The sequence below is a fragment of the Canis aureus genome, chromosome 10 (genome assembly GCF_053574225.1).
Source record: "Canis aureus isolate CA01 chromosome 10, VMU_Caureus_v.1.0, whole genome shotgun sequence".
In the NCBI taxonomy this organism is placed as follows: Eukaryota; Metazoa; Chordata; class Mammalia; order Carnivora; family Canidae; genus Canis; species Canis aureus.
The window spans coordinates 2,010,677-2,037,809 of NC_135620.1; the positions used below are offsets into that span (position 1 = coordinate 2,010,677).

Sequence of the window (27,133 nt, forward strand, 5' to 3'; positions counted from 1 at the left end):
AGCCAGAGTGTGCACCCTCCCGGAACATCAATGCAAACATCAACCAAGAAGCCCACTTGAGCATTGGTGTCCAGGGTTTTGATTGAGGCTTCATTATGTGAACATGATTGATCAAAAATCATTGGCCATTCGACTGAACTCTATCTGCATCCCTCTTCTCCTTCCCAGAGGTCCAGCTGACCCAAAGTCCCCACCCTCCATTCACAGGGTTGGTCTTCCTGGTGACCAGCCACTGACCTGAAGCTACCTAGGATCCCACCTGGAATCGCTTCATTAGCATAACAAAGTCAGCTCCTTTCACTGGAAATTCCCAGGGTTTCTGAAGCTGTGCCAGGAACCAGGGACAAGGACTAGATACACTCTTTATTAGACTTCACCCCCAGGGAGTTTGGGCTGTCCAAGGTTAACAAGGGGGACATAAGAGTCATTTTCCAGGACTCAGCCTGTGTTCCCTGATTCCAGATTCAGATTCTGCCTGGCCTGGAGCCTGGGGCCTGGTTAGAGTGTCCTCTTGGGGGTCGCTGAGAAGCCCCCTGCCTGGGATCCTGTGCCCTCCTCTCACTCATGTTGCCAAAACACACAAAATCACTGTCCATGGTGCCTTTCAGTTTCACTTCCTGGCAATGCCTGTGTTTCTCAGAAAAGGAGTCCTCAGAACTTTCCTTTCACTTTCTGTTCCTGGAAATGCAGGGCTCTACAATGTGCTGGCTGCCTCTTTACTATTGGCCAAATTCCTGTGAGGGTGGAACAGAGGCCAGAGATTATTTAAATCCCACCAGCTCCTCACACACAGTTTAGACATTGCAAGTGACAGCTCTTTTATCTCTGCAGAGTGACCACACCAGCACAAGGGACCTGTTCCAGTGCGAGGCCAGTCTGTGCAGAAGAGTGTTTCTGCCCTGGGCTGCAGGGAGCACTTCATCCAGGCTCTGCATTTTCTGCCCTGCCAGGGGACACATTCAGAGCTCAACCCTGACACCAGAAGTCTCTTTTCTTTCAGGAGCTGGTAAGCAAGAGGCTACTTTGGATTGTGTGCAGATCTAAAAATAGAATCATAGATCTGTAGGTCTAAGGGTGGGAGAGACTGGATGCTCCATTTTGGGTGCTGTGGACCCTGGAAGCTGAGGGGCAGGATGTCTGGTGGGTGGCTGTAAGTTGGTTAGAGCAGTTAACTATTTGAGACATTTTCAGAGAGGGATTGGAAAGCAAACTTTATTCCTGTGAACTGAGAAGAATAGTATGAATGTCAGGGGTGTTGGTGTATAGGGGCTTTTCCCCAAGCCCTTCTGGGTCAGACACCCACATCTCATGCCTAAATACTTTTCCTTGTGGAAACAATGCATATATGATCTGTTACAAAAGAAGATTCAAGTGATTACATTTTATTTATTTTATTTTATTTTATTTTATTTTATTTTATTTTATTTATTTATTTTAGTGATTACATTTTAAAGAGCCATTTACCTTGTTAAATGATTCATGAATTAGGCAGCATCTTATCTAGGAAATTGGGAGAAGTTGTAGGAAAGGAAATGTTTTTAAAGGAAGATGGAAAGGGAAAAGGAAATAAATTATTAGTTAATAATTGTTTTGTCAAGATTGTTCTGGTAAGGGGATGGGAAAGGGTCTATTGTTCCCATCACTGATCAGGAAATTCCCACTTTGGCTGGTTAAATTATACATGTGTAGGGAAATGAAACTGTAGTTAGGTTAGTTATTAGGTCTGGGTTTACTGAGTTGAGGACTTACCTTAAGTGGCTCCCTGTGACCCTGTGGCTCAGTAGCCCTTCTTTTTCACAATTCCCCTACTTTAATCAGACTCTCTGCTTAACCTAGAGATGTGATCAAAATGTAAGGCACTGGTGCTACTTTTAGCTACTGTCCAGTATTCTCACAGCTTTTGATGATCCTTTGCATGGTATTCACATGTCATGATGTTTTTGCTTAATCTCTGAAATATTCACAAAGATTTCAGTTTCACAATTTTTTAATCATCCATGCTCTATATTCTTTTTCTGATGTTCCAGGCCCAGGGAGATTATTTCCTTGATTGCTAGCATCTGTGAACATGCATTTAAAACCTTTGAGAGGGGAACCCTGGGTGGCTCAGCAGTTTAGCGCCACCTTCAGCCCAGGGCGTTATCCTGGAGACCCGGAATTGAGTCCCGTGTCAGGCTCCTGGCATGGAGCCTGCATCTCCCTCTGCCTGTGTCCCTGCCTCTCTCTCTCTGTCTCTCTCTCTCTCTCTCTGTCTATCATGAATAAATAAATTAAACCTTTAAAAAATAAAAAAAAAATAAAACCTTTGAGAGCATATAGTGTATCTGGTAGATTATTATAATTTTACAAACAGGATTCTTTGTAATGATTAGAGTGCACTTTAAAAGCATGGTTGCCAAATTCCAAACAATCAGAATTGCTTAAATCAAAGTAAGACCCTATTAACAGAATCTTTTTAAGCCAAGGGTTTGCTCAATGATATTTTTTAAAAGATTTTATTAATATATTCATGAGAGACACAAAGGGGCAGAGGGAGCAGCAGGTTCCCTGTGGGAAGCCTTTTTTTTTTATTGGAGTTCAATTTGCCAACATATAGCATAACACCCAGTGCTCATCCCATCAAGTGCCCCCCTCAGTGCCTGTCACCGAGTCACCCCCACCCCCTGCCCACCTCCCTTTCTACCACCCCTAGTTCGTTTCCCAGAGTTAGGAGTCTCTCATGTTCTGTCTCCTTTTCTCATATTTGTGGGAAGCCTTTTCTGGGACTTGATTCCAGGACCCTGGGATTGCAACCTGAGCCAAAGGCAGAGGCTCAACCACTGAGCCACCCAGGTGTCCTCTGCTCAGTGATCTTATCTGGTTGTCTTTCAACTTCCCCAGATGTAGAAGCACCTGGGTGGCTCAGTCTGTTAAGCATCAGACTCTTGATTTCAGTTCAGATCATGATCTCAGGGTGTGAGATTGAGCCTCATGTTGGGCTTCATGCTCAGTGGGGAGTCTGCTTGAGATATTTTCTCTCTCTCCCTTTGCCTTTCCCCATGCTCACTCATGTTCATGCACACACTGTCTCTCTAAAATAAATAAATAAAACTTCAACTTCCTCAGAAGTGTTAATCCAGATGCACCAGGTGGTTTGATCACAGTATAGACAGCTCTTGCTCAGCTAAAAGATAATCAGAGGTTGTTGACTGTCAAGAAAATCTTTGGCCAGAGAGTCTAAGGATCTTTGTTGCGTAGCTATGCTCTTAGCAATGGATTCTGCAATATATTTAGGAGTTAAGGAAAAGTTCCTGACAAACTGCTATGCAAATTTACTTATAACCAGGGAAACAGCCTTGACAATAAAAGCAAATCCTGAATCATGAATGTGCCCTGGTTGGTCTTTTTTTTTAACTCAGTGATATAAATCTAAGAGACCTGACCAATGAGATGTCTTATTTTATTTGACAAAAGTTAGGGACACAATTATATTTTCTCTTAGCCTAAAATAGAAGACTGTTTTAACTTCTGGAGTTTATCCCCCTTTCTGAGCAACTGGCTTAGACATACAGCTGAGGGCATAATATTTCTAAGACTATGCCAGAGTAAAGAAAAGGAAAAGAAGAAGAAAGAGTTTCACATTTAAAGTATGAAGACTTGATCTGTTATCTTGGATGAAAGCAGTATACCTAGATGTCAGCTACTTACCTTCCTCAGCAGTTTGGTTTAGAGGTCTCTAGCATCTGTGGCGGACAGATATCAGGTAAGGCCTTCTTTATTTGTGAAATGTGTATCCAAGACGCAACACCTTCTAGTTTTCTAGGAATGTCAGTGGTTGTGAGCACTTAGTAAGATACCTTTCAGTGGAGTTCAAAATGATAATTCCAGAATACCCAGTCACCAGGATCTAGACTATGACCAACAGGATTCTTTGAATTGGGATCTGGGAAGACCTCTTTAACCTGTTGATGGTAGACTTGATGGTAAAACAGACATTTTGCTGTAGTTGATCATGCTAGCATGAGACAACAAGTGTATACCAATAGACATTAGTCTACTAGTGACTATGTTGTATGAGGGGAAGAGTCCAGCCCTCAGGCAGAGTTCACTCCCTCTGAGATGCCCCCAAACTGATTCTAGGCCCAGATTGTTCCAGAAGGAAGGAAGGGGGTTGTGCTGCGTGGGGTTGGCCTAGGAAGAGCCTAGACAGGAGGGAGAAGAGGAACTGGGAAGGAGAAGGCAATCTTACAGTGTTTTCTGCTTTAGTCCCTTCCTGCTCAAAACTGTGCAATTTCTGAATATAGCCAGTGGCAGGATCCCAGCCCCAGCAGGAAGGACCACAAAGAGGGCTACTTTCAGTTTCTATTTCTGGAGAAGACTCCAGTTCTCAAAATAGGCCTGAACCAGTTTCAATTTCTTCATTCTAGTGAGTGGGGTGCTGCAGTATTTGCCTGTGACTTATGCAGGGCTATTTGAGTACCTTCAGCCCAGAGGCCCAGGGGAGGGTGGGAATGCTCTGAGACCAGCCGCCTCACACCTGATAATCTTACTTGGAGGCCAGTGCCCTGACCAGTGAGGAGTCCACATTCAGCCCCCTTGAAGCTGGCCCCTCAGATAGGTGCAGACACTGCCTACAAAGTTGCTCCTTGGGTTGCCCAAGTGCCCAGTTCAAGGGCTAACTCACTTCTGCCCACAGAGATCAGACTGCAGAGGTTACATCTGTGGTAGAGTTCTCTTCCTGACACCAGCTGTGACCCTCCCTGGAGTTGATGCACCTGCCCCAACCAGGTGAGGGTCTGAACTCAACACAGCTCCCTACTGACTTGGTGACTATAACAGCTGCTTAAACTCTCAGTGATTGTGATGTCCTCATTCTCATGTGGAAACAGCAGTGAAAGCTCCCCAGGGTGTCTGTGTTCAGGAGAGGGGCCTCAGGGAGGGGACTATGTGACTGTGACAGGGCGAAAAAGAAGATCTGTTTTACAAAGTTTCTGCCAAGATTGCAAATGCCCATAACAAGTTATGAAATCCTCTGTGGCTAAGAGATTGTTAATATATCATTGCCATCCTGGATTGCCATCCTGGGTCAGGAAAGGACAACTGACAAGTTGAGGAGAGGGAAGGCAAGGATTATTTTAGCGAGCCTGTTTCAAGGGACATGCCCAACAATGAGGCTGCACATGGCTGCCCTTCTGTTCCTGATAGCACAGAGGAGGTAGAAGCCTAGAAAATCTGGACTATGCCTGCCCTGAGATACCAATGGAGACATCAGCATGGACCTTCCATAGATCCCCTTCCTGAAGGACATTCACCACACCAAGCCATCAGCTGGATTGCAAACGTCCTACATCCTTTCCTATTCTTGTAGTTGCCCTACACCATGCTCCTCCATGTAATGGGACAGTGGGATGAAGAAAGAGGAGAGAAATAGACTCTTTTCCTGTCTCTGCTGCAGGTGTCTCACTCAGTTGGAGGAGAGGATGAACCAGGGCAGTGGAGTTTTCCATTGTACAAGAGCCTGGAGGTTGTATGTTACACTGACTGGACTTGTACTCATCTGAGTAGGACTAGGAGAGAAGGGATTTCCTAAGCCATTCATTCCTAAAAAGGAATTGCTTTTCCTTTCCTTTAAAGAGAAAGAATGTAATGATGTCCTTGTTATCATATTTCCTGATTTCCTAACATTAAATTAGAAGCAGCAGGTCTAACTCTGGACCCTGAGGTGGGCATACTGGGATATCAGGCTCCAAGCCACCCGGTCCTCAGACACTGCAGACCAGAGCCAATCAAACAGGGCACAATACCGATACCCAGAGTGATTCTCTCACAGACTGCTGGGGAGCAGCCCAGCTCTGGGGGCCCCCCCGAGTGGGAGCTTTCTGTCACCCACTACAAAGTCTCCATCGCTACCAGGGGTATCTGAGTCTCAGTGGTTATTTCCTACCTCACTACTGAGAGCTGTAATTGTGTGTGCATGTCTGTGTGTGTATGTGCTCCTCTGCAACCACAGTTAGTTGTCAAATCCATGTGTGAACTTGCATCTTTGCCTTGAATTTCAGCTCTTCACTTTAATGTAGTCAAAGGTATCACATTGGTCAATCTGTGTTATATCCCTGTCATCTTGGTATCATTATATGGGTATCATCTCATTTAAGGAATCTTTTTCTTTCATTTTTAAAGAAAATTTTATTTATTTATTTATTTATTTATTTATTTATTTATTTATTTATTCTTGAGAGACACACAGAAAGAGGCAGAGACATAGGCAGAGAGAGAAGCAGGCTCCCCACAGGGAGCCTGATGCAGGACTCAATCCTGGACCCCAGGATCACAACCTAAGCCAAAGGCAGATGCTCAACCAGTAAGCCACTCAGCGGCTCCAAGGAATCTTTTTCTAAGAACAGCTGTATTTTCTTCTATAGATTCCATTTGAGACTTAGGTCTTAAATCTATCTGTAGTTAATTATTGTAAGTGATGTAAGCAGAGATTCAGTAACCTCTGTCCATATGTAGAACCAGTTAGTCAGCTCCATTTAGTAGATGGCACCTTCTATACTCCCTGACATCCCTTGCCCCTCTCCACACAAGTCTGAATCCTATACAGGGCTCTGTGTCCCTTTCTGTGGGTCAGATGGTCTATGCTTATGCCAACATCCAACTGTATATCCAACTATCCTTTATTGCCAGCATGGAAATAAATCTTATCTGATACAGCAGATCTTACTATGTTCTTCTGTAGAATCTCTGGTATTTTCCTCTTGATCTTCTGTATAAATCTTAGAGGGCAGGTTCTCTCCTCCCTTTCTGCATCTCCCTCCCTGTTGCTTACCAAATTCCCCCAGAGCTCTTCCTCATAGTTTAAGTTGTTCATAAGACATGATCCCATGACTTGCCAGAGTCATCCATGCCCAAGGGTAACAATGTGGCAGCCAGCAACAGACTTCCTAAAATGAAACAGCAAAAGAAATGTCACAGTCCTTCTTCTTTCTGATAGAGATGCTTTTCTCATTCACTGGAAGCTTTGGAATCTTGTTCTCAGCCTTCCTCCCTGTCTCCAGGGCTCCCATGGAGAGTCTTGGCTAAATGATCTCATAGGAGTCATCAGAGTCTCATGGCCCCTGGTATTGCCCTCCCCTCATTCCTTGAGCCCCCTGATGCCCAAACACTTCTATATCTCTTTTCTTGAAATTTTTTGTTCTGTGGAGAGATGATGGTTTCACTTTCATGTAGATGTGAGCCCATAACTGTCAGCCAAGTCTTCCTGAGGGAGGGGTTCAAGTCAGAGGCTGTCATCCTTCCTGTTGTTTTCACACTTTACCCAAGCAGGACAAAGGCTCTCTAGTCCCATGCATAGGGCAATAACTTCAGGAGCACCCAGTGCCTCCATTTCCCAGGGAGTATAGGCCCCTGGATTGTTCCTGTGCCACTGGCTCCAGGGACACTACACCAGGCTCAGCATTTTCTGTTGTTTTAGTAGAAACATACATGATCTCTGACATCAGAAATATCTTTTCTCTTCAGGGCTGGTGAGTGAGAAAACTGTATACTTGCAATAATGAAATATTGGCTTTGTGCTTAGAGAGTTGACATGTAGTTCTGACTGGTTGAGGGCTAAGATTTCATCCAACTGCTCATGCAATCCTCTTCAGAAAAGAGAGAACCATAGTCTGAAGATGCCTCTTTTTCTTTCTTTTTTTTTTAAATAAGAAATTTGTTAGAAAATTTGGAATAAGCAGAATGTTTACTGAGCTTCTCCAATTGGAAACTGTGTCATGTTTAAATGCAATCTAGCCATTCATATTGTAGAGCTATTTCTAAATATCATGAGTTTTAATAATTGGAGCAATGCAAAATAATTATTTTGTTGGGAATTTCTTTCCACCTGTTCAGGCTATAACAACATACCACAGACTGAGTGGCTTGTGAATAGAGATGTATTTCTCATACTTCTGGAGGATAGGAAGAGCCAGATCAAGGCATCTTTGTTTCAGTATTTGGTGAGAGCTCACTTCCAAGGTAGACCACCCCCTGTCACCTCACATGGCAGAATGAGCAAGCTAGGTTTCTACAGTCTTAATCTAATCCATTCACAGTCACTCTGCCCTCATGACTAAGGCACCATCCACAAATCCACCTATTTAATACCAGAGTTTGAGCTTACATGTCATCTAGGAATTTAGTGGAGGACACAAACATTCAGTCCATAGTCGTCATATATATATAAATCTGTCTGTGGAGGTTCAGATTCCAGAGAGCTAACCATTACACTATGGAGCTGCCACTGTCTATGGAAGTTCAATTGACTTCCCACTCTCACCTTAGAATACAGCACTTTTGCCCCATTTCAATATGCATTCAATATTCTTGAATGATTATTTTCTCTTTTTGGGATTCTCCATTTAATCAGTAATATCATCTGCCCGGTTCCTTCATTAGTAAGCTGATAAATAAAATCTTTAACATACATATATTTCATATTTCTTTGGGAGTCATGATTCTCTCTCTTTTGAAAATTTTCCTTGCACGACTTGCAAGATGGGGATGAGCATTGAGCATGCCCTTACTGGTAAAATCGTGCTGGTAGTCCCTGAGATAAACTTATGTGTATAAATATTTTTTAAATCATAGTTTCCTCACTCATAATGAATGATAGGAGGCCCCATCAGTGATGTAGTAATGATTTCCTTGAACTGCCATGATTTAATCAGATACTTATATTTCAAGACTGTGCAGGTTTGAATAGGGAAAATAAGAACTCTTATCTACTTCCTCTGCCACTTCCTGTCACATGATCTAAATCCCACCCAAATTTTTCCATGAGGTGACATAAATGGACATTAAATTGCTAGGGGGCAATTATTACCACAAGGACTATGTGCTTCGCTAGTCCACTTCTAGAAAACGTAATCTGATGGGCTTTTCTCTGCTCATTGTACTCTTCCAAAAAACAAGTCATGCCCCTATTTGCCTATAGGATATAAGCTATGTCTGCAATTCTATTGTCCTCTCTAATATGCTGCCCTGACTGATTCTTCCTGCAGAAGGGAGATGTGCTGGGCTCTATATTGAAATTTTAGGAAAGTAAGACTGTCTGCAATAGTTTCTCATTACTGTGTAATAAATCAGTACAAATTTAGCAGCTTCAGACAACAACCCATATTTATTGGCTTATAGTTCCAGAGAGGAGTTGCTCAAATGAATCTTAAAAGAGCTATAATCAAAGAGTCAGTGGGTGATGGGTTTTAAGCAGGGCACTTGTTGTGATGAGCACTAGGTGTTATATGTAATGACGAGTCACTAAATTCTACTCCTGAAATTAATATTACACTATATGTTAACTAACTCTAATTAAAATAAAAATATGAAAGTAAAAATAAAATAAATCAAATCAAGGTGTCAGCAAGACTGGTTCTTTCCATAAGCTCCAGGAGACATTCCATTCCTTTGTCTTCTCTAGCTTTTGAAAGCTGCCTCAATTCCTTAGTTTGTGGTTCTTATTACATCTTTCTGGATCTTCACTCCAACATCTGCTTCCATTAACCATCTCCTTTTCTTCTGTTGGCCTTGCCTCCTTCTTATACGGTCCCTTGTTACCATACTGAGCCCATTTGGGTAATCCAAGAAAACCTTGGCATCTGAAGATCCTGAACTTCATCATACCAGCAAAGTGCCCTTTTGCTATGCAAGGTAACATATTCACAGGCTCTGAGGTTCAAGATGTGAATATCTTTGAGTACTGTTATTCTCTATTAAATAAGTCTTCATTCTTGTGACATAGGAATAATCAGAGTAGACAAGGAGTTTCTTCTATAGCATGAAAACAAAATTCATCAGGAAAAATAAATCAGAGAAACACGAGTAAGTGTGAGAGAATGGGAATGGGCTGTTGAGACCAGAGTGTTTCCTCAGCTGACACTATGTGTCTGTTCTGCTGCTCCATTTGTCTTCCTAATTCACTTTCCTTTTTCTACAGATGTTCCACTGTTAACCACTATGGATAAATTCATGTGTGATTTCCTGGTAGGAAAGAATTTTCAGCAACTGGCCATCAACTTTATCCCTCACTATACCACATTAGTCAATAAGGCAGGGGGTATCATCGCTTCAGAAAACCTTGATAGAATTCAAGCAGCCCTTAAGGAGGCCAAGCTAAAAGATGTGGCTGACATAATTGAGGAATCACTTGTGGCAGCAGAGAATGCTCCTCTGGATGTGGCTGTGATTGGGGAATCTGGCACTGGGAAGTCCAGTTTCATCAATGCCCTGCGAGGACTTAGTTATGAAGAGGAGGGTTCTGCAAGTGTTGGAGTCGTGGAGACTACCATGAAGAAAACGCCCTATCAACATCCAAAATATCCCAAAGTGACCTTCTGGGACCTGCCTGGAACTGGAACCCCCAATTTCCATCCACATGAATATCTAGAAATGGTGGAATTTGCTACATATGACTTCTTCATCATTATTTCTTCCTCCCGGTTTAGTCTCAATGATGCTTTGCTGGCCCAAAATATCAAGGAGATAGGCAAGAAATTCTACTTTGTTAGAACCAAGGTGGACAATGATTTATATAATGAAGAGAAAAGCAAACCCATGTCTTTCAAAAGGGAGAGAGTGCTTCAGCAGATACGAGACAACTGCCTGGCTAATCTTAGCAACATTGGAGTGCCTGAGCCATGCATCTTCTTGGTCTCCAACTTTGACCTGGACGACTTTGATTTCCCAAGACTGGAGGAAACCCTGCTGAAGGAGCTCCCTGTTCATAAGCGCCACATCTTTGCACTCCTGTTGCCCAATTTATCTGACACTTCCATTGAAATGAAGAGAGCTTTCTTCAAGGAAAAGATCTGGCTGGATGCCCTGAAATCATCAGCTTTGAGCTTCATCCCCTTCATGGCCTGCTTTAATGGCTTTGATTTTCCCCAGCAGGAAAAGTGCTTGAACCTTTACCAGAGCCATTTTGGTTTGGATGAGAAGTCGGTCAAAGGGATTGCAGAGAAGCTGGACATGTCTGTGGAGGAGATCAAGAGTTTCACCAAGTCCTTGGATTTCTGGTTACTTGTGAAGGATGACAGCATAGCAGAAAAAGCCATGAAGTGTGTTGAATGCTATTGCTCAGTAAATGGAGGCCTGCCATCCACTATCTTCCAGTTCTTTAAAATCTACTTTCTACATTTGAAATTCATCAATACAGTGGCAGATGATGCTAAAATTCTTTTGCATAAGACTTTAGAGATCTTAAGTCGCAGAAGATGACAGAGAGATGAATGCCTAACTCAATAATAAATAGGCCTAAGATCTTGTGTTCTGTAAGTGGGGATGGGATCCTTTTCCACTTACCACCAAGGCCAGATCTTCCCTAAAGTGGCAAGAATATCTCTCCACTGGAAAAAAAGCATTGTTCCATATTGATACTCCACTACTATGCAAAGAGGATTTAACTATGGCTTCTTTCTTCATTCCCTGGGCTATTTTGCCAAAATCATGACATATATACACCCCATAGTTTTTATTAATCTCCATGTATTATGAAGCAGTTTACATTTGATTCATTTATTCAGATAATAAATGTTGGTAACAACCAAGATAACTGTTGTCCATTGGCTTTTTATGAATGAGTTTCCCCAATCATCAGATCAATACCCTCTTCACCAGAGTAAGGTCAATTCATGACTATGGGCACATGTGCAAGTGAGTAATTTAGTATGTAATGGGGCACTACAGCATAGAAGAGGAAGTTGAAAGAGCATTAGGGAAATGTTCTAGGATGTCATATTTTTAGATACTATAGGGGAACAGAGAGAAGGGAACAAAGTTAGGGTTTATATTTCTAATACTTTCCAAACATTAGATGAGATGAGAGACTTGTGAACAAGATACAATGAGGGACATGAGATATGAGAGAATGAAGATGAATTAAGAATGAGCCTGGATCTCGTTCTAGGGCAAGGATCTCATCTAAGTTCAAGTCTCATCGTTCTCAAACATGTTCAAGGTCCCGTTCAAGACGCAGGAGGAGGAGCAGCAGATCAAGGTCAAAATCCAGAGGAAGGCGCTCTGTATCAAAAGAGAAGCGTAAAAGATCTCCAAAGCACAGGTCGAAGTCCAGGGAAAGAAAAAGAAAAAGATCAAGTTCTAGGGATAACCGGAAAACACTTAGAGCTCGCAGTCGCACCCCAAGTCGTCGGAGTCGGAGTCACACTCCCAGTCGCCGAAGAAGATCTAGATCTGTGGGGAGGAGGAGCTTTAGTATTTCCCCGAGCCGCCGGAGAAGATCAAGGTCTGTGGTAAGGAGACGAAGCTTTAGTATCTCACCAGTAAGATTAAGGAGATCACGAACACCCTTGAGAAGAAGGTTCAGCAGATCTCCCATCCGTCGTAAACGATCCAGGTCTTCTGAAAGAGGCAGATCACCTAAACGTCTGACAGATTTGAATAAGGCTCAATTACTTGAAATAGCCAAAGCTAATGCAGCTGCCATGTGTGCTAAGGCTGGTGTTCCTTTACCGCCAAACCTAAAGCCTACACCTCCACCCACAATAGAAGAGAAAGTTGCTAAAAAATCAGGAGGAGCTACTATAGAAGAACTAACTGAGGAATGCAAACAGATCGCACAGAGTAAAGATGATGATGTAATAGTGAATAAGCCTCATGTTTCGGTTGAAGAGGAAGAAGAACCTCCTTTTTATCATCATCCCTTTAAACTCAGTGAACCCAAACCCATTTTTTTTCGATCTGAATATTGCTGCAGCAAAGCCAACTCCACCAAAAAGCCAGGTAACATTAACAGAAGAATTTCCTGTGTCATCTGGATCTCAACATTGAAAAAAAGAAGCAGATAGTGTTTATGGAGAGTGGGTTCCTGTAGAGAAAAATGGTGAAGAAAACAAAGATGATGATAATGTTTTTAGCAGCAATTTGCTCTCTGAGGGCCGGGTTAAATGGCAGGGCCGGGTTAGACAACAGATGAAATAACCCGCAGTTTCTCATTTGACAGTAACTCGATGCAATTCACTTTGTGGAACCAAGCCACAAAGTGAAAAGCATCAAATTGCAGAGAACAGTGTTATCACATCCTTACCCAACATTGGGCCCTCCTTGCACTTATGGGAAGGTAGTCCAAGGTACAACTATTTAGCTTCCCGTTTTGCTTCAAGGCTCTATAGCTCTAGATTTTGGTGGTAGCAAATTTATTGGGTGGAGGGATCGAGCAGAGAGAGGCAGATCCTCAGGTTCAACACAAGAACTGGATTGGAAAAGGTCATTGTAGGCTGATGTGTGAGCATCTTGGATACATAGCCCATTGCCCTTAAACAATGGTTTCTTTGGGTTGTTTGTCAGATAGTCTTTAATTTTAATCATTTTCCCTTCCCTGTGCTACCGTGGCCCTTTGAATTCTTGTGTTTAACCTAATGCTCAGCCTTGGTACTCCATTTCCCTTCTCCTTCCCCTCTTTGCTACTATTAAAAATTGGAGACGTGGAATTTACAGCTTGAAATTTCCATGAGGCTATAGTTGTATCTTGTCAAAATGACACAGTAATAACGCCAAGTGTCAAAACAACCCCATTAAAATGCTGCCTGATTAATGTGCTGCTAAGTATAGTGCACATGAAAACAGCAAGACTGTATATATATGTAAATATATATATATATCTGTATCTTTGTATGTATCTCTGTATCTGTACCTTTGTTGTATCTTTTATTTTTTATTTTTTTTTTAATTTTTATTTATTTATGATAGTCACAGAGAGAGAGAGAGAGAGAGAGAGAGAGAGGCAGAGACACAGGCAGAGGGAGAAGCAGGCTCCATGCACCGGGAGCCCGATGTGGGATTCGATCCCGGGTCTCCAGGATCGTGCCCTGGGCCAAAGGCAGGCGCCAAACCACTGTGCCATCCAGGGATCCCTGTTGTATCTTTTAATAAACAGTTTACTTTTATTTAAAAAAAAAAAAAAAGAATGAGCCTGGAAAGCAAAGATGAATTCAATTACACAAGTTGGAAGAATAATGTCTTTTGCTTTCACCCAAATTTTCACATCAAACTTGTGAAACGGGACCAGCAAAAACAACAATATCTGACTCAAAGCTCATGGATTGTTATTCCTGCTATTACTGTAATTAAATTTTCCTACTCCTTCCCCATTACTGGTATATTATTGATAAATGCTTCATGATATAACAGATATACATGAGTGAGGCTATCTCTCAGATCCCTTATTATTCTGAAGGCTCACTCCAGAGAGTGAAAAGCAAAGATGTAAAGAGGAGGGTACTACTGGCCCACAATTTCCCCACTACAGCTTGCTCCCCCACTGCTCAGTAGAAGTCTGCAGGAGGGAAGAAAGGAGGCAAGAAGGGAAAGTGAGTGATTGTGCTGCTTCATGTATAAAATACATGTGAAATACTCAAAGGAATGGAGCTCTTGACCCTTGTGTATGGCCACATTGCATTTAAAAATTTTTGTTCCTTAGATTCTCACATGCATTCCCAGTGCAGAATTCACACTAGCAGGATACAGACTGCTTACCATCTTGCCACCAAATCCCATCTATCCTAATAAAGAGCATGGACAGTGAACAAATACTCCACCTTTTTCATCTCATCAACCAAATGTGGCCAGCACTGGTCCTACACAATCTTCTTCTCCTCCAGAAGTCATGACCTTTTCAAGATCCTTGGGTCTTTTCCTTCCAATTTGGTGGCCTTAAGATAGAAAAAGACAAATCCAAAGGGTCTTTATAGGTGCCTTGGGGAAGATACTTGTGATAAGATGAGAGTTATCAAATACTTACAGCTGTGGGGTTTATTTAAAAGTTCCTGAGTTTCCCGAAGAGACAAGAAAATGAATCTTTCACTGTGGGAAGGAAGAACTCAGAAGAAGGTGGAAGTAGTACAATAAGTATTAGTACTTTGGTTTCATCAGACTGATCCCAACGTTAACAAGAGTGTTCATGTGCCTGGCTGGCATACATAAACAGCTTAAAGTATTCCCCTGGCAGTGCAAAGTGTGAAAGAGGGACCTGTTAAGAAGATAGAGGTGTTGGGGTCTGGGAGGAGGAGATAGAGCTGGGAGGTGTCTATAATTCAAGACCTATGAGCCCAATCAATGATAGTGTGCAATTTTGGGTCCTTCTTATGTCATCCTGCAAAACTCACTCAGTCTCTGTCTGAAGGACCTTCTAAAGCTCCTCCAGGAGGTGCCATGAATAATTGGCCAACACTTTAGGCATCTGGAGTGAACTTTGTCATGCAGTAGCCCTCAATAAGATTTCACTATGCCTTAACTTTTTTGTTCCCCCCATGACTTCTTGAACACAAAACCCCCTTTCCTGACCTAAGTTTGGTGGTAGTGACTCAGATCATCAGAGAGTTTATGTTTTTGAGGAAGGGAAACCCCTCTTCCTTGATTGTCCATGCCATTGTCTGAAGGCATTTTGTAGAAGACTGGGTCAATGTTGTAATATAGTCTCTGTCCTAACTTCTCTCCAGTTTAGGAGCTGTGAGATGAAATTTTGGTTCTCTGAAGTAAGACATTGTTGGAGCAGGTGAAGTGAAATGTCCAATTCCCAGGGCAGGCTTCTCTCTCCTATTGCAGCAGTCCTAAGTCAGCATAGCAAGGGACAAATGAAATCACTTTCTGGGGGATGTCATCGAGAAAGTGGGAGGTAAACTCTAGTGATCTTTGTTGGGATGCCTTTTTTTCTGCATAATTGTAATGACAGCAGAGGAGTCAGGAAACAAGCTCAGAAATATAACTGTGGCTATTGAACTCAGAATGGAGATGCCGTGTACACACAGGTGGATATTTGTGTGAGAGTGAGCAAAGAAGGTGGATGTGCAGCATTCTAGCTGTCTGACCTTTGGTAAATCACTTCAAAACATTTTTCCTTTCTCAAAATGGGGTCTAATTCACTTACTCAGGGACTTTGTGGGGATACAAGTCCAAAATGAAGAAGTTTAACACTTACATAAAGTAAGTATGGCACAGTGAAAGAGCTTCACGGAGACACTGGAATTATTAGGAGGCAAACACAGGTAAATTAACTTGAGAGAGAGAAATTATTATCACAAACCTTTTCTCCAGGAAACATATGGGCTAATTTGTTTATCTCCACCCTCTCCCCCCATAATATCACCACCACTATATTGGTATACACCTTTTTAGGAAACATTCTTGAAAGAAATTTCTTTCTCTATTGAATTGCCTTAACAAGTTGTCAAAATTGTTTAATCATACTCAGGTGAATTTCTGTCCTCTCTATTCTGTTCCATTGTTGTGCCATATCTATGCTTTCCTCAACACCATAATGTCCAAATTATGTCAATTTTCTGGTAAGTCTTAGAATAGGGTAAGAATAGGATGTGAGCCTTCAAACATTATTCTTTTTTTCATAATTATTTTGTCTATTTTGCCTTCCTTTTCTGGATAAATTTATATAGAATTAATACTATTTCTTCTTTAAATGTTTGGTAGAATTCATTAGTGAAAAAAATATGTGCCTGAATTTCTCTCTGTCTCTCTCTCTGTCTCTCTCCCTCTTTTTAACTTTCTTCTTTCTTTTGTTTTTTAAAAGATTTTTAATTAATAGAGAACTTTTTATTTTGTCTCTTTTGCTCGAGTTTTGGTTGTTCTTGTCTTTTAAGTAATTAGTCTGTTTTTTCTCACTTGTTGAATTTGTGAGGATAGAGTTCTTATTATTCATTGTTATCCTTTTAATATCCATGGGAACAGTATTGATGCCCCATGTTTCATTTTTTTATATTGATAATTTTTGTCTTCTCTGTTTCATTCAGCCTAACTAGAAGTTTATCAGATTTATCGATCACTTCAGGCAGCTGACTTATTGTTTCATTGCTTTTCTCCATTGTTTATTTTTTACTTCATTAATATCTGCCATAATCTTTATTATTTCCTTCCTTCTTGTTTTCAGTTTCACTTACTCTTTTCTCTATAGACTTGAGGTGGAAATATAGATTTCTGATTTTATATCTTCTTTTCTAATATTGACACTTAATGTCAAACTTTAATGACTGCTCTAGTTTCATGATAAATTTTGATATGTGACATATTTATTTTTAATTATTCAATATATGTTTTAATTTCCTTTGTAACTTCTTCCTTTGATCCTTGCATACTTAGAACACTTCTCATTTCCAGATGTTTGGGGGATATCTTTGTTTTATGTCTTTAATTGGGGTATAATTGGCATACAACTTGGTATTAGTTCCAAGTGTATCACAAAATGATTCAATATTTGTATATATTGCAAAATGATGACAAGTGTAAGTTTTCCTTACATATTTGCAAATATTTTTCTTTTAGTGAAGGCTTTTAAAATCTATTCTGTTAGGAACTTCAAATATACAATACAGTGTAAGCTATACTGTATTCACTATACTGCACATTACATCCCCACAACTTACATATCTGATTATTTTTTTACATAATTGTTTTTTTGTACCATTTACCTCTTTAACCAATTTTATCCCTCACTCAACAGCAACCATCAATCTGTTCTCTATATGTAGGAGGTTGATTTGTATTTTCTTGTTTTATTTTTTAGATTCAAAATATAGTGAGATCATATGGTATTTGTTTTTCTCTATCTGACTTTTTCACTTAGTTAAAGACCTCAATGCTTACTATTGCTGTTCTAAATAACAAGAATTTATTCTTTTTCTTTATTTGATATGTTTTTTATTGGAGTTCAATTTGCCAACATATAGTATAACACCCAGTGCTCATTGTGTCCAGTGCCCCCTTCAGTGCCTGTCATGAAGTCACCCGATCTGCCACCTACCTCCCCTTCCATTTTCCCAGAGTTAGGAGTCTCTCATTTTCTGTCAACCTCTCTAATATTTCCCACTCATGTTCTCTCCTTTCCCTTATAATCCCTTTCACATTTTTTATATTCCCTGTATGAGTGAAACTATATAATGTTTGTCGTACTCGAAATAGACTTACATCACTCAGCAAAATACCCTCCTGTTCCATCCACATTAAAGCAAATGGTGAGTATTCATAATTTCTAATGGCTGAGTAATATTCATTATATATATAATATAATATTAATATATATGATATTCCATTAAGATATATATATATGAATAATGCTCCTGGCTCTCTCTCTTTCTCTCTTTCTCTCTCTCTCTCTCTCTCTCTAACAATCTTTTTATCCATTCATTTTTGATGGACACCAAGGCTCCTCCCACAGCTTGGCTATTGTGGACATTGCTGCTATAAACATTGGGGTGCAGGTGTCTTAGTCTTTCACTGCATTGTATCTTTGGGGTAAATCCCCAGTAGTGCAATTGCTGGATCATAGGGTAGCTCAATTTTAACTCTTTGAGGAACCTCCATACAGTTTTCCACAGTGACCGTACCAGTTCACATTCCCACCAACTATGCAAGAGTTCTCCTTTCTCCACATCCTCTACAACATTTGTTGTTTCCTGTCTTGTTAATTTTCTCCATTTTCACTCGTGTGAGGTGGTATCTGGCTGTGGTTTTGATTTGTATTCCCTGATGGCAAGTGATGTGGAGCATATTTTCATGTGCTTGTTGGCCATGTGTATGTCTTCTCTGGTGAAATTTCTTTTCATGTCTTTTGCCCATTTCATGATTGGATTCTTTTTTTCTTTGCTGTTGAGTTTAATAAGTTAATTATAGATCTTGGATACTAGCCCTTTATCTGATATGTCATTTGCAAGTAGTTTTGTTGACTGTTTCTTCGGCTGTCAGAAGCTTTTTATCTTGATGAAGTCCCAAGAGCTCATTTTTCCTTTTGTTTCCCTTGCCTTCATAGGTGTATCTTGCAAGAAATTGCTGTGGCCAAGTTCAAAAAGGGTGTTGCCTGTGTTCTTCTCTAGGATTTTGATGGATTCTTGTCTCATATTTAGATATGAAAGATCTTTGTGTATGTTGTAAGATAATGGTCTAGTTTCACTGTTCTGCATGTGGCTGTCCAATTTTTCCCAGCACCATTTATTGAAGATACTGTCCTTTTTCCAGTGGATAGTTTCCTGCTTTCTCAAATATTAGTTGACCATAGAGTTGAGGGCCCATTTTGGATTCTCTATGATCCATTGATCTATGTGTCTGTTTTTGGGCCAGTACCACAATGTCTTGTTGATCATAGCTTTGTAGTACAACTTGAAATTCAGCCTTGTGATGCTTCTAGCTCTAGTTTTCTTTTTTAATATTCCCCTGGCTATTTGGGGTCTTTTCTGAGTCCAGACAAATCTTAAGATGATTTGTTCCAACTCTCTGAAGAAAGTCCATGGTATTTTGATAGGGATTGCATTGAACGTGTAAATTTCCCTGGGTAGCATAGAGATTTTCACAATGTTTATTCTTCCAATCCATGAGCATGGAATATTTTTCCATCTCTTTGTGTCTTCCTCAATTTCTTTCAGAAGTGTTCTGTAGTTTTTAGGGTATAGATCCTTTACCTCTTTGGTTAGGTTTATTCTTAGGTATCTTCTGCTTTGGGTGCAATTGTAAATGGAATTCACTCCCTAATTTCTCTTTCTTCAGTCTCATTGTTAATGTATAGAAATGCCATTGATTTCTGGGCATTGATTTTGTGTCCTGACACATTGCTGAATTGCTCTATGAGTTCTAGCAATCTTGGGGTGGAGTCTGGGTTTTCTATGTACTGTATCATGTCATCTGTGAATAGGGAGGGTTTGACTTCTTTGCCAATTTTAATGCCATTTATTTATTTATTTGTGTTGTCTGGTTGCTGAGGCTAGGACTCCTAATACTATGTTGAATAACAGTGGTGACAGTGGACATCCTTGTCATATTCCTAATCTTAAGGGAAAGGCTCCCAGTGCTTCCCCAATGGGAATGATATTTGCTGTGAGCTTTTTGTAGATGTTTTTAAGATGCTGAGGAATGTTTCTTCTATCCCTACACTCTGAAGAGTTTTGATCAGGAATGGATGCTGCAATTTGTCAAATGCTTTCTCTGCATCTATTGAGAGGATCATATAGTTCTTGTTTTTTCTCTTGTTGATATGATCTATCACGTTGATTGTTTTACCAATGTTGAACCAACCTTGCATCCTAGGGACAAATCCCACGTGGTCATGGTGAATAATCTTTTTAAAGTACTGCTGGATCCTATTGGCTAGTATCTTGTTAAGAATTTTTGCATGTGTTTATCAGAGATATTGGTCTATAATTCTCCTTTTTGATGGGGTCTTTCTCTGGTTTTGGAATTAAGGTGATGCTGGCCTCATAAAATGAGTTTGGAGGTATTCCATCCTTTTGTCTCCTTCAGAACAGCTTTAGTAGAATAGGTTTTATTTCTTCTTGGGAAGTTTTTGATGTCTGCTTCAATTTTGGCCTGTTCATGCTTTCTATTTCTTCCTGTTCCAGTATTGGTAATTTGTGGGTTTTCCAGAAATGCATCCATTTCTTCTAGATTGCCTAATTTATTGGTGCATAAGTGCTCATGATATGTTTTTTTTATTATTCTTTTTATTAGAGTTCGATTTGCCAACCTATAGTATAACACGCAGTGCTTTTAAATCATTTGTATTTCCTTGGTATTGGCTGTGATCTCTCCTCTTTCATTCGTGATTTTATTGAGTCTTTTTTCTTTTTAATAAGGCTGGCAAATGGTTTATCTATCTTTTAATTCTTTCAAAGAACCAACTCCTGGTTTTGTTGATCTTTTCTACAGGTCTTCTAGTCTCTATTTCATTGAATTCTGCTCGAATCTTTATTACCTCTCTTTTTCTGCCTGGTGTACATTTTATTTAATGTTCTTTCTCCAGTTCCTTTAGGTGCAACGCTAGCTTGTGTATTTGAGGTTTTTCCAATTTTTTGAGGGAGGCTTGTTGCGATGTATTTCCCTCTTAGGATTGCTTTTGCTGTATTCCAAAGATTTTGAATGGTTGTATCTCATTTTCATTGGTTTCCATGAATCTTTTAAATTTTTCTTTAATTTCCTAGTTGACCGATTCATCTTTTAATAGGATGCTCTTTAACCTCCACGTGTTTGAGTTCCTTCCAAATTTCTTCTTGAGATTGATCTCTGGTTTCAAAGCATTGAGGTCTGAAAATATGCAGGGGACAATCCCAATCTTTTGGTGTCCATTGAGACCTGATTTGTGACCCAGTATGTGGTCTATTCTGAACAAAGTTCCGTGTGCACTTGAGAAGAATGTGTATTCATTGCTTTCGGATGCAAAGTATATATCTGTGAAATCCATCTGGTCCAGTGTATCATTTAAAGCCCTTGTTTTGGGGATCCCTGGGTGGCTCAGCGGTTTGGCTCCTGCCTTTGGCCCAGGGTGGGATCCTGGAGTCCCAGGATCGAGTCCCATGTCGGGCTCCCTTCATGGAGCTTGCTTCTCCCTCTGCCTGTGTCTCTGCCTCTCTTTTTCTCTCTCTGTGTCTCTCATGAATGAGTAAATAAAATCTTTAAAAAAAAAAAAAGGCCTTGTTTCTTTGGTGATGTTATGTTTAGAAGATCTGTCATTTGCAGAAAGTGCCATGTTGAAGTCTCTCAGTATTAGTGTATTATTATCTAAGTATGTCTTTACTTTGGTTATTAATTGATTGATATACTTGGCAGCTCCCACATTAGGGACATAAATATTCATGATTGTTAAGTCTTCTTGTTGGATAGATCCTTTAATTATGATACAGTGTCTCTCTTCATCTCTTTTAAACTCTTTGGGATCAACTTTAATTTATCTGATATGGGGATTGTGACCCCAGCTTTCTTTTGAGGACCATTTGAATGGAGAACAATTTATGATTCAATTTACAATTTTTCTACTCCCCTTCATTTTCTGGCTGGAAGTGTCCTTAGATCTCGAATGAGTCTCTTGTAGACAACAAATAGATGGGTCTTGATTTTTTATCCAGTCCAAAACCCTGCGTCTTTTGATGGGTTCATTTAGCCCATTCACATTCAGAGTAACTACTAAAAGATATGAATTTAGTGTCATCATAATACCTATTTAGTCCTATTTTTGTAGATTATTTCTTTGGGCTCTTTCTTTTACAGAGTCCCCCTTAATATGTCTTGCAGAGCTGGTTTGGTGGTCACATATTCTTTCAGTTTCTGCCTATCCTGGAAGCTCTTTACCTTTCCTTCTATTCTGAATGAAGGACAGCTTTGCTGGATACAGTATTCTTCACTGCTTGTTTTTCTCATTTAGTACTCTGAATATATCATGCCAGCCCTTATTGGCCTGGCAGGTGTCTGTGGAGAGGTCTGCTGTTAATCTGATATTTCTCTTCATATAAGATAGGGATCTCTTATCTCTTGCTTCTTTAAGTTTTTCTCTTTATCTCTGAAATTTGCAAGTTTTGCAAGATACTAAGTATCGAGGTATTGAATTGTTTTTATTGATTTTTGGGGGGAAGGGAACCCCTCTATCTCCTGGATCTGAATGCGTGTTTCCCTCCCAAAATTAGGGAAGTTCTCAGCTATTATTTGTCCAAATATGCTTTCTGGCCCTCTCGGTGCCTTCTGGAACCCCAATTATATGTAGATTTTTCCTTCTTAGATTTTTATTTTTATTTCCCTTAACCTTTCCTCATGGTCTTTTAATTTTTTAATTTTTAAATTTTTTTTTCTCTTTTTAACTTAGCTTCCTTCCTCGGCATCAACTTGTCTTCTATGTCACTCACTCTTTCTTCTACCTCATTAACCCTGTTGTTAAGACCTCCAATTTGGATTGCATCTTATTTAATTGTTTTTTAATTTCAGCCTGATTAGATCTAAATTCTGCAGTCATGAAGTCTCTTGATTCCTTTATGTTTTTTGTTTGTTTGTTTGTTTGTTTGTTTGTTTTGCAGAGCCACCAGTAGCTTTAAAATTGTGCTTCTGAATTGGCTTTCTGACATCGAATTATAATACAAATTCTGTAACTCTGTGGCAGAGAGTACTGTTTCTGATTCTTTCTTTTGTGGTGAGTTCTTCTTTCTAGTCATTTTACTCAGTGAAGAGTAGTTGTATGAGTGGGCTGAGTCAAAAATATCAACCCCAACCTAAGTGAATTTTACCCCAGATTGTTCTGACAAGGTCAGAGACCAGAAAATGAAAAAGATCAGAACAAAAGAAAACAAAAGGACCACTAAAGTGAAAAACAAATTTTAAAACAAAGTAATAACAAATAAAAAGCCATGAATCCCAAAGAAGAAGAGAAAAAAGAAAAAGAAAAAAGAAAAAAAAAACAAAGTTAAAGAAGCAAAGAGAGAAAAGGAAAAAAAAAGAAAAGAGGGGGACTGGGAGATGGTGGTGGTCAAGAAGTTGTAGTGGAGGGAGAATGTAGTCTACCTGAGGGGTTCTAGAGGGTAATCCTCTTGGTTCTAAGTATATTAAGTTCTGTATATTAGAAGATGCTCAGTCCCAGATTTATATCAACCAGCAATACTTGTAGAAAGCCCCAACATTGACCAGCAAAACATAAACAAGATAAAAGAAGGGGGCAGAATGGGAATGAAGAGACAATATAATCTCACACAATAAAGCAGCAAGGTATTCAACTTGGTTCTGGGTGCATGTTGGTCATGTTTTAAGAGGTATTAAACTCTGCCATTGTAGAACAAAATGAGGCAGAGATAACAAAAAAACCCATATCTTGTATATCTTCCAAAATTAAATTGAATCTGTTGAAGGGAATCCGGAAGTGGAAAATATATCTAAGACATGTAATTGTAGAAATATGAAAGTCAAAAAGGAAGAAACTTAAAAATGAAGAGCTGGTAAAATATTGTAGTTAAGGTGGGAAAAGAGAAAAAATATTGGAAATTTTTAGTCTGATATAAAAGTGAGGTGTAATGGAAAAAGGGAATTTTTTTTTTTTAAAGGAGGGGTATCCTCTAGTTCTGTATCCTATAAATCACTTGACTTCCCCTGGAGCTTTGTTCGCTGCTTGGTTAACAACTTATTCTTCCTCTGTTCTTCCAGCTGGTGTTCTGGGAGAGGGGTCTGCTGTGCTGATACTCAGGTGTGCACACCTGGGTGCAGATTCCACCCCCTGCCAGTGCTGGGCTCAGTGTGAGCTGTTTGTCCAGTGAGGCCTTTGTTCCCTGCTGGCCCCACCCCCTCTCAGGCACAGGGTGAAAGAAGGAGGAAAAACAACAATGGTGACAGCCAGATCTCCAGCTCTGGAGTCAGCTCCCTGCTCCTAACTAATGCAGTCTCCCAGTTTGCACTGGTCTAGATGCTCCCAGGGCAGGCATGGGTGCACTGATCTGCACGGCTTGGGGGTGCCCAGCAGCAGGAGAGTTCTCAGCCTTCCTCTCTTCTGCCTGTCCCACGGGGAGCACAGGATCACCAGCTTTGTCGCTTGGGTGCCCTGGGATCCACGGCCCTGTGCTACTGGAATCGCGCTGTTGGTGGGCACATCTCCTGAAGGCATCAGGACACAGACACCTCAGTCTGGAGCCGCCCGCCTAACCGACTGGCTCTTCCAAATGCCCTGCTGGGTGTGCGCTCCAGTCCTTTACCAGGATGGGTCCACAGTTTGTGGTGTGCTTTCCCCCAGGGCGTACTTCTTCTATTAGTGACTCTGGGAATCTGGAGGCTTCACTGCTCCTCCTGAGATTCTGCTTTATTTCTCTGCTGAGCACTTTTCCACCCAGGAAAAATCTGGTGCAGATTATAAAGTTCTCACTTCTCCAGGGCAGGGCTTTCCTGTCCTGGAGGCTTTCACTGACTGGCTTTAGCCTGGCTCCTCGCGGAGCCCCTCCCCATTTGATTCTTTTTTTTTTTTTTTTTTTTTTAACTTTTTCCACCTTCCTACCTTGCTAGAAGCGAAAACCCTTCTCTCTGTAGCATTTGGGCTGTTCTCTCTTTAAATCTCAGGTCAAATTCATAGCTGTTCAGGATGTTTTGAAAGTTATCTAGGTACGTTGTGGGACCAGGTGAGGTGAGGACCCCTACTCTTCTGCCATCTTGCCCCTGCCCCCATAGTTGCTTCTATCCATTTATCTCTCAATGGACATCTTAGCTTTTTCCATCGTTTGACTATTGTGGATTTTGCCACTAGAAACGTTGGAGTGCAGGTGCCCCTTTAGATCACTACATTTGTATCTTTGGGGTTAATACCCAGGAGGGCAATTGCTGGGTTGTAGGGTAGTTAACATCTTGAGGAACTTCCATACTGATTTCCAGAGTGGTTGTACTACCTTGCATTCCAACCAGCAGTATGAGAGGGTTCCCCTTTCTCCCCTTTCTTCATTAACAAATGTTAATCCTCATTAACATCTTTTGTTTCCTGACTTGTTAATTTTAGCCATTCTGATTTATGTGATGTGGTATCTCATTGTAGTTTTGATATGTATTTCCCTGATGCCCAGTGCAGGTGAGCATTTTTTCATGTGTCTGTTGGCCATTTGTATATCTTCTTTGGAGAAATGTCTATTCATGTCTTCTGCCCATTTCTTGACCTGATTACTTGTTCTATGGGTGTTGAGTTTGATAAGTTCTTTATAGATCTTGGATACTAGTTCTTTGTCTGATAAGACATTTGCAAATATCTTCACCCATTCTGTAGGTTGCCTTTTAGTTGCTATTTCCTTTGCTGTGCAAAAGGTTTTCATCTGGATGAAGTCCTAATAGTGCATTTATGCTTTTGTTTCTCTTGCCTTTGGAGACGTGTCTAGCCAGAAGTTGCTGTAACTGAGGTCAAAGAGATTGCTGCCTGTGCTCTGCTCTAGGACTTTAAGGATCCTGTCTCAGACTTAGGTGTTTTATCCATTTTGAGTTTATTTTTGTATATGATGTAAGACAGCAATCCAGTCTCATTCATCTGCATGTGGCTGTCCAAATTTCCCAACACCATTTGTTGAAGAGACTTTTTTCATTAGATATTCTTTCTTGCTTTGTTGAAGATTAGTTGGCCATAGAGTTTAGGTTCCATATCTGGGTTTTCTATCTTGCTCCATTGAGCTATGTTTTTGCACCAGTACCACACTGTCTTGATGATCACAGCTTTGGAATATAGCTTGAAGTCAGGAATTGAGAAGCCCTCAGCTTTGGTTTTCTTTTTCAACATTCCTCTGGCTATTCAGGGTCTTCTCTGGTTCCCTACAAATATTAGGATTATTTGTGCCAGCTCTGTGAAAAATTTTGATGGTGTTTTGATAAGGATTGCATTTAATGTTTAGACTATCCTGGGTAGCAAAGACATTTTCACAATATTTTTTCTTCCAATCCAAGAGCATGGAATGGTTTTCCATTTCTTTGTGTCTTCCTCCATTACTTTCATAAGTGTTGTGTAGTTTTAGAGTATAGGTCTTTTACCTCTTTGGTTAGGTTTATACCTAGGTATCTTATAGATTTTGGTGCAATTGTAAAAGGAAATGATTCCTTAATTTCTCTCTCTTCTGTCTCATTCTTAGTGTATAAAAATGCAATTAATTTTTGCCTGTTGATTTTCTATCCTAACACATTGCTGAATTTCTGTATGAGGTCTAGCAATTTTGGGGTGGAGAGGTTTTTTTTTTTTTTTGATATCTGCATGAAGTATCATGTCATCTGCCAAGTATGAGAGTTTGACATCTTCTTTGCTGATTTAAATGCCTTTTATTTCTAAGAAGGCTAGGAATTCTAGTCCTATGTTGGTGCTCACAGAGGTGGGAGTGGGCACCCCTATTGTGTTCCTGACTTTAGGGGAAAAGCTCTCAGTCTTTCCCCATTGAGAATGATATTTGTTTTCTTTTTTTAAATAATAAATTTATTTTTTATTGGTGTTCAATTTGCCAACATACAGAATAGCACCCAGTGCTCATCCCATCAAGTGCCCCCCTCAGTGCCCGCCACCCAGTCACCCCCACCCCCCGCCCTCCTCCCCTTCCACCACCCCTAGTTCGTTTCCCAGAGTTAGGAGTCTTTACGTTCTGTCTCCCTTTCTGATATTTCCCACACATTTCTTCTCCCTTCCCTTATTTTCCCTTTCACTATTATTTATATTCCCCAAATGAATGAGACCATATAATGTTTGTCCTTCTCCGATTGACTAACTTCACTCAGCATAATACCCTCCAGTTCCATCCACGTTGAAGCAAATGGTGGGTATTTGTCGTTTCTAATGGCTGAGGAATATTCCATTGTATACACAAACCACATCTCCTTTATCCATTCATCTTTCGATGGACACCGAGGCTCCTTCCACAGTTTG

The 27,133-nt window shown here is 40.4% G+C and overlaps 1 protein-coding gene across 1 annotated transcript; it reads left to right on the plus strand.

Moving 5' to 3' along the window:
- The first annotated feature begins 760 nt into the window (after nt 1-760).
- LOC144321828 (interferon-gamma-inducible GTPase 10-like) lies at nt 761-13,701 on the plus strand. Its single transcript, XM_077911077.1, has 2 exons — nt 761-1,006; nt 9,953-13,701. Exon 2 carries the CDS (start codon nt 9,973-9,975, stop codon nt 11,230-11,232), a length of 1,260 nt encoding a protein of 419 aa, XP_077767203.1. The 5' UTR covers nt 761-1,006; nt 9,953-9,972; the 3' UTR covers nt 11,233-13,701.
- The last annotated feature ends 13,432 nt before the right edge of the window (nt 13,702-27,133 follow it).

Bases quoted from the DNA above. Each gene is read 5' to 3' on its own strand.
- LOC144321828 (XM_077911077.1), top strand. From the start codon at position 9,973: ATGGATAAATTCATGTGTGATTTCCTGGTAGGAAAGAATTTTCAGCAA.